The sequence below is a fragment of the Quercus lobata genome, chromosome 6 (assembly GCF_001633185.2).
Source record: "Quercus lobata isolate SW786 chromosome 6, ValleyOak3.0 Primary Assembly, whole genome shotgun sequence".
Classification (NCBI taxonomy): domain Eukaryota; kingdom Viridiplantae; phylum Streptophyta; class Magnoliopsida; order Fagales; family Fagaceae; genus Quercus; species Quercus lobata.
Window position 1 is genome coordinate 48729015 of NC_044909.1, and position 9966 is coordinate 48738980.

At 33.9% G+C, this 9966-nt stretch overlaps 2 protein-coding genes and 1 non-coding gene across 3 annotated transcripts; 2 read left to right on the forward strand and 1 right to left on the reverse strand.

Moving 5' to 3' along the window:
- The first annotated feature begins 1387 nt into the window (after positions 1-1387).
- Positions 1388-4111, forward strand: LOC115950661 (linamarin synthase 2-like). The gene is made up of 2 exons (XM_031067885.1): positions 1388-1964; positions 2983-4111. Exons 1-2 carry the CDS (start codon positions 1445-1447, stop codon positions 3912-3914), a joined length of 1452 nt encoding a protein of 483 aa, XP_030923745.1. The 5' UTR covers positions 1388-1444; the 3' UTR covers positions 3915-4111.
- Positions 4112-4471: 360 nt separating this feature from the next.
- Positions 4472-4556, forward strand: TRNAM-CAU. The gene is given in 2 exon segments: positions 4472-4509; positions 4521-4556. It is a non-coding gene; the product is annotated as a tRNA-Met (tRNA).
- A 1276-nt stretch (positions 4557-5832) lies between these two features.
- LOC115995376 (chaperone protein dnaJ A6, chloroplastic-like) lies at positions 5833-9013 on the reverse strand (the record flags this gene model as incomplete). Its single annotated transcript, XM_031119926.1, has 4 exons — positions 5833-7092; positions 7183-7260; positions 7354-7402; positions 8907-9013. Coding segments are annotated over 4 exons (1068 nt in total), but the record flags the coding sequence as incomplete, so codon positions are not given.
- Positions 9014-9966: the final 953 nt, after the last annotated feature.

Sequence of the window (9966 nt, forward strand, 5' to 3'; positions counted from 1 at the left end):
ATGTTACTTAAGTTTATAGTCCCTTTTGACATGGAAAAAAACAAGAAACACCCCACTTTAGAAACCAAGACTATAACACAGCCCAAAATAATAATAATAATAATAACTCCATAGAAGTATAGAACCCATATCAACTTCACATTTTCGATATAGTCACGACACTGTTCTTGATTTTTTTTTAATACTTTTTTGTTCATAGCATATTAATGGTCTCATATTTTATCCAAAATAATAATGTAAAAAGGTGCTTGATGAGTGGACATTAAAGAATCTGTTGGGAATGTTGGGAATATAGGTGTAAGTGAAATCTCATATTGAATAATGATGTGATAACATATTAATATAATATAGTTGAATTCACACCTACTGAGCTTAGGTTTTTTGAGTTAAGTGTATCTTTATGTGTTATATTAACTTTTTAACGAATCTCCATAAGATATTATCTCCACAACAAATGATATGCAAAGTCCCTTACTCCAACAAGAACAGAGCAAAGCCAAACTTGTAGGGCTTTGTTGGTAACAAATTCGAATATGGTTATATCGTTTTGTAAAACTTTAATTCCATATAGTAAATCTATTTTTCTTGGGGTTGGAAACTAAGTCCTTGCAGTTGCAGTGGTCTTTCCCTTTGGAATAGTTTTTCCATTGGTTTTCAATATTGCTTGTTTTTTTTTTTTTTTTCCAATGTTATTACTTTACACAATAGTGTATGATTACATCAACCAAGGCCACAAGCATAATAAGCATAATTGAACTAAGGGCAAGACTTAGATACAATATTTATATATTATTCCTTAGGTTCCCTTCTTAAGATTTTACCATGTAATTTTTTGTCACTGGATGAAAGTATATTTTTTAGTTAAGTAATCACATGTCTGAATTTTAAAAGGAAAATCTAAGAAACAACACCTAAAATACTATATCTAAGTTTTATCCTTGAACTAATTAATACACTAGTGGCTTAATAATTGTTTTATTGAGTTTTATCCTTGAACTAATTAATACACTAGTGGCTTAATAATTGTTTTATTGGCCCAATCAGGGTATAAACTATCTAACAATTATTTGATCACCGACAAGCTCCACTTATTTAATACTAGTATAAGTTTAGATTGATAAGATCAATGTAGTTCAATTAATCTGAACTAAAGTACTATAACCAGATGTCCAAAAACAGAGCATTCGAGGGACAGTGGGGTTGGCCATTTTAAGATTTTCTATCTGAGCGAGAAAGTGACAGCTACATCGGCAATTTTATATTTTACACATTGACCGAAGATATTCTCATCTCCTGATCTTCAGATTATGGTACCCATCTAACAGCTAATATTGAAGCATTTTCCCTATAAATGAGAGTGTGGCACAAAGCTTGGAAAACTATCACAATTCTGAAACCCAATTCAGTATTTGATTCTAAATTCTAATAGCTTAAACTTGGCTCTATGGGTTCTGCAGAAACCCAAAAACCCCATGCAGTTTGTGTTCCATACCCATCACAAGGCCATGTAACACCCATGATGAGACTAGCCAAGCTCCTTCACTCAAGGGGCTTTCATATAACCTTTGTTAACACTGAGTTCAACCACAGACGCTTAATCAGGTCCAAAGGACTTGAATACATAAAGGGGCTACCTGATTTCCAGTTTGAAACAATACCAGATGGGTTGCCACCATCTGATAGTGATGCAGATAGTGATGCAATCCAGTATGTACCAGGTCTATGTGATTCCACAAGAAAGAATTGTTTGGCCCCTTTTAAAGAGCTAGTGCTTAAGCTTAACTCATCCTCTGAAGTGCCTTTGGTTACTTGCATAGTTTCTGATGGAGTAATGAGTTTTGCAATTAAAGTTGGGGAAGAATTAGGCATCCCAGAGGTTCAATTTTGGACTACCTCAGCTTGTGGCTACATGGGATTCCTCTACTTCTCTGAACTCATCAAAAAAGGAATTATTCCATTCAAAGGTACTTGGGCTACGTTTGGTTTTCAAGTGAGTACGTTATATTAGTATCAACTTCTTTGCTATGCTTATTTCATAACCATTTTTTTTTATAACCTTTTAAAAGTATAAGGTTGTGAGTGCATCACATCAATAAATTTTTTAAATGATAAATTTTTATAGTTTAAAATTATGCATAAAATATAACCTTATAAATCATATAATAAATAATATATAATTGATATAAAATTTTATATTTGTATTAAAAATATAAAGAATATGTAATTCAATAGTTAAATTCTCAAAATGTGTAGTAATATTTATTTTATTGAATAAGGTTATAGTTTCATGCTACAACCAATTTTGTAACTAAACTTTATCCAAAAAAAAAAATGAAAGCCGATCTATTATAAATTAGTTATTCATTAACATATCAAAAAAAAAAAAATTGTAAATTTTATATAGTAAAATTTATATTACCTTTAACATTTTTCAAAATAATAAAACCTAACTATTGTTTATTATTGGTGTACTAGTTAAAGTTACTTTTATTCGTCAATGTAAACGAATCAGAAGCATTAGCTAAATTTTAGATAAAATCTATTGTCATCATAATGAAACCAAAGATCATAGTTTGTTTGTTAAGAAGAAAACTTTTTAAGGTTTTAAGGGATAGGAGGGCATATTTTGTTGTGTAACTCATAAATCAGGATAATCTCTTAAGGAATAATCCATTTCACATGGTCTTGGTCCATCTGCTAGTCATTAAACACGAGAATGAGCCTTATATTTTTCTAATTTTGTTTTGTGATCATTACTTTATATTTTAATCCTAGAGTGATGAATTTTGATCTTATGTCCCAAAAAAAAAATTCACAAGTTAAAATTATATTGACAAGACACATGAAAAATGTTTAATGTTGTAAAAAATTATATATGGGACATGCAACTTTGTAATATCAACATGATTTTAATTTGTAAAAATTGAAATACTTAAACACATTATTTTTTTAAAACATAATTTTATCTTTCATGTGTTACAGATGAAACTTTCAAATATGATGGCACTCTTGAGACACCAATCAATTGGATCCCAGGATTGAAAAATATTAGGCTTATGGACCTCCCTAGCTTCATTAGAACCACTGACATTACTGAAACAATGTTCGACTTTATGGGATCAGAAGCACGAAATTGCTTGAATTCCCCGGCGATCATCTTCAACACATTTGAAGAGTTTGAACATGATGTCCTAGAAGCAATTGCAGCCATATTCCCTCGAATTTACAATATAGGTCCACTTTCCTTACTAGAACAGCATGTGCCTGAGAGTCAATTCATGTCTATGAGTGCAAACTTATGGAAAGAAGACCCAAAATGCATCCAATGGCTGGATAAATGGGAACCCAACTCAGTTGTGTATGTAAATTATGGCAGCGTGACCATAATGACAGAACAACATTTTAATGAATTTGCATGGGGACTTGCAAATAGCAAGCACCCATTTTTGTGGATAGTTAGGCCTGATGTGGTAATGGGGGATTCAGAAATTTTGGCCGAAAATTTTTTTGAGGAGACGAAGGATAGGGCATTCCTAACAAGTTGGTGCCCCCAAGATCAAGTGCTAGCACACCCATCTATAGGGGTATTCCTAACACATTGTGGTTGGAATTCTACATTAGAAAGTGTATGTGCTGGTGTGCCTATTATTTGCTGGCCATTCTTTGCTGACCAACAACCAAATTGTCGGTATGCTTGCACCACTTGGGGGATTGGCATGGAGATCAACCATGATGTAAAACGTGAAGAGATTGAAGCACTTGTTAAGGAAATGCTAGAAGGGGATAAGGGGAAAGAAACAAAGCAAAAGGCTCTAGAATGGAAGAAAAAAGCAGTGGAAGCAACTGATATAGGAGGATCATCTTACAAGGATTTTGAGAGGTTAATTAAGGAGGCTCTCTATGTAGGAAAGTAAATAGTAAATTCTAAAACCAATTTTTTTTTTTGGGGGGTGAACTTGAATGGTAAAATTATTACACTAGCTGTTGTGGTCATGTTGCTTCTATTCCATCTGCCCATGTTTTTTTTTTTTTGTTTTTTTTTATATATAGATTTTAAATCTGTTCTGTAAATTCTTAAATGACTTGTTCTTGTAAATAATTATTGGAATGTTTGCTAGTAATATTCAGGTACTTTGTGCGGAATGAAAACAGAAAAAGGATATTGCACATGGCATTGAACTGTCCAGTATGAGTGGTAAAATTATTGATCATGGTGGCTCTAAGGGCGCAATTAATAATTTGATAATATTCTTGATGAGAACAAAATTTTAATATATATGCACGGTATGGGTGCAATGCATGAATTTGTCTATTTGGTCCTGGCAATAACCCCGGAGTAAGGAGTTTAATACTTTTGAGAGGCTGAGAAACAAAGAAAGTCTACCACACCACGAGATAAGCCTGGAAGTAACCACACATATGAGAGCGGCAGCTAAACAAGTAGTGAATTGGAAGGAACACAAACATGAATGGGGTGGTGGCGCAGTTGGCTAGCGCGTAGGTCTCATAGCTTCTGAGTGATCCTGAGGTCGAGAGTTCGAGCCTCTCTCACCCCATCATTTTTCTTTTGCTTTTTGCTGCTCAATTCTCCCAAAAAATTTCTCCCCCCGCCCTCCAAAATAAACCGTCAGTTGGATTAATGTTCTACCATAAAATACACTGTTCCGGAGTAAATCCATCCCTATATAAAAATAAGTTCCCAAAATATTGAAATAATAGAATATAGTGAACGAGTTCTTTAATAATAATAATAAAATTTCTATTTTTTTCAGTTAATTCTGCTAAATTATTATTTTGGATATATATTATGGATTTTTCAATTGATTTTAGTCTTTTATCAATTTTTTCCTTTAAACTATCATTTTTCTTAGGAATATTACTTGTCCATCCTTTGTTGACTAATTCTACTAGAATACTCATTTGTCTTTCTCTTTCTATATCTAATTTCTTACGTATAACTTCTATCTTTATATCATTTTGTCTTTCAATTTTTTCTAACATCTCTTTTACTATGCCTTTTCTTATCATTCTTTTTTCTCAGTCTTCATCAATTATGTCTAGGTTCTTCTTTTGTATTATTTCTATAGCATTAAGATTCCTTCCTTTGTTTTCTATACATGTTGTTCTTTCCATTATTAGGTCATCTTTCTTATTATTACTCTTTTGTCTTTCTATGCCATCTTCTTTTTGCATTATTTCTATAAGACTACTTTTTTTCTCTACTTCTATCATTCCTGGCTTCTTTTGTACTGAGTAACTATCTTCTTTACTATTTTTTATATCTGTCATGTTTATAGATATGTCAGTACTTACTAAGTTATTCTTTTGTCTATTACTCCAATTATCTATCATGATTTTTGCTAAAGGTGATCTATGATGAGATTCAAATTCTTTCTTTTTCTAAATCTGCATTTAGAGCTTTCATTCTTTCTAGTAGGTCCAAAAAACTATCATTTTTCCTTTCTACTTTGGTGTTTGTTAGGGATCTTTCCACAGTTTCTAAAGATTTTAATTTTTTATTAATCTCGTCTAACAAACTATTATTGTGTCTATTAGTCTGTCAATTGATTTTATCTCCTATTAATGTACTCCAATTATTTGTGCTATTAATAATTAGTTCCTTTCCCACCACAAAGAAAACATCCATGATATGGCACCATTTCGGGGAAAAAAAATGTATCTGAAAGGAATATGATCATAAAGGAATGCCTGTACACCATAAAAATAAGTAAAAGACGCAGCTACACTAACAATTAATTCGCCCTGGGATGCCCAAATATTACATCAGTTACCACCAATCAATCCATAATCCCCATTCCTGGTTAGGAAAACTAATTAAAAACATTTTGAAAATTACAAAATTGTGATACAATTATGAAGATGCTTTTTGATTCATCAAATGTCCTCAAAAAATTGAAATAAAAACACAAAAGACTACAAAATGTAGCTGAAATTTATGTTCAATCCCAAAGAATAAGTTCTATGTTTAAATACAGATGATGAAAGAGTAATGGATCCTCAATTTTCACCTCTTTTTCTACCTCCTGTCATTTAAGATAACTTATGTGGGGGAAAAATTATCACAAAATATAATTTACCTACAACTACAAACACGTGCTCTCGCCCTTTCCAAAGTCCTGAGAACTGCTGAATTCCCCTTAATATGCATCAAGGTTCAACAAAGTTGGACCCACAAAGGAGAATATAACTGATGAGATCAGCAATAAACAGATAAATGCAAAATGATGCCGCAGACAACTATCTCCTACTGCTTGCAGTCTTGCCCTTGCTTAGATCAGCGAGTTCTTCAATGAGCTTTCTCTCATCAGAGCTCAATCTCTTTGGGATTTCAATCTGCACGCGAACCAACTGATCGCCCCTCATGTTGCTCTTATTCAATAGAGGAACACCTTTCTTGGCCATTACAAGAGTCGTGTTTGGTTGGGTACCAGCCGGAATCTTCAAATCAACCACACCATCCACTGTCGGAACCTTGATTGTAGTTCCCAAGATCGCGTCAATGTAGGAAACCTTGCAGGTATACAAAATGTTGGTGTCATCACGTTTAAGGACAGGGTCTGGCATAACTTCAATAATTACGAAGAGGTCACCAGGAGCGCCACCTCGTCTTCCAGCATTTCCTTCATTTCGGACCCTTAAACGGCTACCAGAGTCCACACCAGCAGGAACTTTCAGACTTATCCGTTTTGTCCTTCTTACCCGACCATCCCCAGAACACGTGTTGCAAGGGGTGGATATTTCCCCAGTCCCACCACAAGAAGAGCAGGTCATTACCTGCTGGAAGACACCTAACGGGGTCCTCGCTGATGAGACAACCTGTCCTTGCCCACCACAAGTGCTACATTTGGATGGATTGGTCCCTGGTTTAGCACCTGAACCATTGCAAGTCCCACAGCTCTCTAGTCGGCTTATCTCAATCTCTTTCTCAACCCCAAAAACTGCTTCCTTAAAGTTTAAGACAAGATTGTAATACTCATCCTGACCATCAACTGCTCTATTCCTAGAAGGTCTTCCCCCCTGATTTATGCCTTCAAATAACGACTCAAACAGATCAAAGGGATTGCTGAAATCCTGTAACAGCAGAGTTTATCCAACCATAAGAAGGTAGATGACGTGATTTAAAATTTAGATATTTCCCATATTCATGAAAGATTTGCTTACATTAAAGCCCGGACCAGCTTTAAGTCCAGCCTCTCCATATCTGTCATATAAGGATCGTTTCTCATCATCAGACAGAACCTGCAAAACAAGAAAAACCATTTAGTAACTACTTCAGATCATGGCTCTGAAACTGCCACAGCTCAATCATGAATCATAAGATTTCACTTTTACCTCATATGCATTGCTAATATCCTTGAATTTTTGCTCTGCCCCAGGTTCTCTGCAGCATGATTTGGGTTAGTTCCAAACAAAATAAATAAAAATATGCAACATTAACCAAATAGATCAGGATAAAACAAAGTTGATGCAACTGGAAACACGAACCTAAAATCATAATCTAATATAAACACCTTCTTAGAGAATTTTTTAATACGAATGCTCCTACAACTTATTGTACTATCTTACATACTTTCTGTGAAGACAAGCTTAAAAAAATTTATACCCATTCCTTGTTTAAAAGGCCAATGTTCTCCCTCTTCCAATCAATCCACTAGCTTTAGTTCTTGATTTGTATGTATTTGTTTCATTTTCTGAGTATTCATCATCGTGAACATGATGTTCTTTTATATCAATAAAATTCCTATTACCTATCCCAAAAAAAATCTATCATTATTATTTTGTTTTTATTTTCTATTTTTTGGAAAAGGTTTTGCCCCAAGAGGGGGAAGAAAATATTAGACTATTAACCTCCGCTTCACGAGGCATAGTCCCCAATATTCTGCTATCCCTTGGGATTTATTTTTTTGTTTTGATCAAGCCCTCATTCATAACTTCCAGGATAGCAGAATCCTGTCTTGACATAATTGATTGGATAATTTATGTCAAATCAGATTGCAACATGATAAAAATCTTTGTTTTTTCTTATTTTAATGGGTGCATGATCATTTACCAGAATTCAACCTGCTCTTCCATAAGTTAATATCAAATATTTTTTTAAGGTTAATAGTCAATACATATCTCAGAAAAGACTTCAACTAATTGGGTTGGCAAAGACTAGAGATAGTACTTTCCATCAAAGATAATTACTTTTTTTTTTTTTGGGAAATCAGATATAGAACTTTCTTTGATAACGTGGGGAAATCAGGGCTTGGCCCTTATTTTCGTTTGAGCTGTGAGTTTTAGAGGTTTGGCCAACCTCAAAATGGATGGCCTCAAAATGGACGGGCCTTTATCACATTTGTACAAATCCCAAAAGCAGCAATGGCCCCTAAGTCAATTGCCACTTTGGATATTTCCAATAGAGATGTTCAGGGTTGAAATCTTCCTCCCCTACTTAAAATGTATGAAAAAAAAATCCCAAAAGCCAACTCCCCTCTAATCTTTGGAAGACAAAACCAACTAATTAAACCAATGAATCTTGCCTAATTATCAACTCTACCTCAGTCAAGTTGTGTAACTTTGACATGGGCCTCATCATATATAAAACTCAAAAGACTGACTCAAATATCAAAATGCCATAGTTTTTTTTTAATACATTTATACATGCAATGGTTATATAAATTCAAGAAAAATAAAATAAAGAGAGACCCCCTTGGAAACCTTAATTGCGAAATAACATCTACAATCTAATAACAAACATGTGCAACAGATTCTCAAATGAAAAATGATCTAGTACAAATAGTTCATATCTTACAAAACCAATAAGCAATTCACTTTTAACAGAAACCCATCCTGAGCATACATTGCCACAGGACAAAGAAAAAAGAAGAGGGGAAGGGACTCACTTGTTCACATCTGGGTGATAACTCCTAGCAAGCTTCCGATAAGCTGAAAAGTGAAAGCATAGGAGGAATATTAAAACATTAGTAAATGGAACAGGTAATGTCAAAAGTCAGAACTCATAACAATATATATTTCAATTTGTTCATCATAAATCAAACAATCCTTCATGTATCCTTGAGTTCCATTAGAAAATTTCTCTATAATTGCAATACAATCTTTCATACACTCTTGCGGTTGTCCTATATATATAAGCAGAAAAGAGGCACAACCAATGTACATGGGAAGTAAACAAAAGATGCACCAAATAAATCAGGGGAAAAAGTCAAATAAATTAGAGAAAGAAAAATATGTGAGGGCAGCCATCAAATCATGTAAGGTCTTCAGTAGCAAAAGCTTCAAAGTCCAGGACCAAAATTAACAACCTCTGAAGCTTTGAGCATTTCTTTCTCTCCAAACACAATAAGGCATAAATGTTACTTTTTGGAAGCTTCTTTTTTCTTTTTCTTGTGATAAGTAACTTTTTTGAAACACCTTTTTATCTTCAAAAAGAAAACTTTGGATCAGAAACCCATATCTAATATCCAAATAAGTTGAAACTAATATATCAGTTCAAAGTGTCTCTATTCTGGAGGTTTTACATTCTGGAGTTGAAACCCATCCAACTAAGGCTCAATTAATAAAACCCATTCAAAACTGTTTCCCATTCATCAAACTAATACGAAAATCTCAAATGCAATTTTATATGCATTAACAACACAATCACTCTCAGATTCTACAACATTCTGGGCACCAGATCTAGTGGAAGGTAAAGGTATTGCTTTTCACTTCATTAAATATTTACAAGGGAGAAAAAGTAAAAATCATAAAGCAAATAAAATACTTTACAACTTAAGACTGAATGGGCTCAAATGTTGAGGTGCACAGCCAATTGCTTTCATCATTAAGTCAGGCATAAAGTTGAGGTGTCAAAAGTAGGGGTGTCAATTCGGGTTAGCGTGTCGGGTTCGTGTCGTGTCGAGGTAGGGGTATTAGACTAAATGGCTCAACCCTAACCCGACCCAT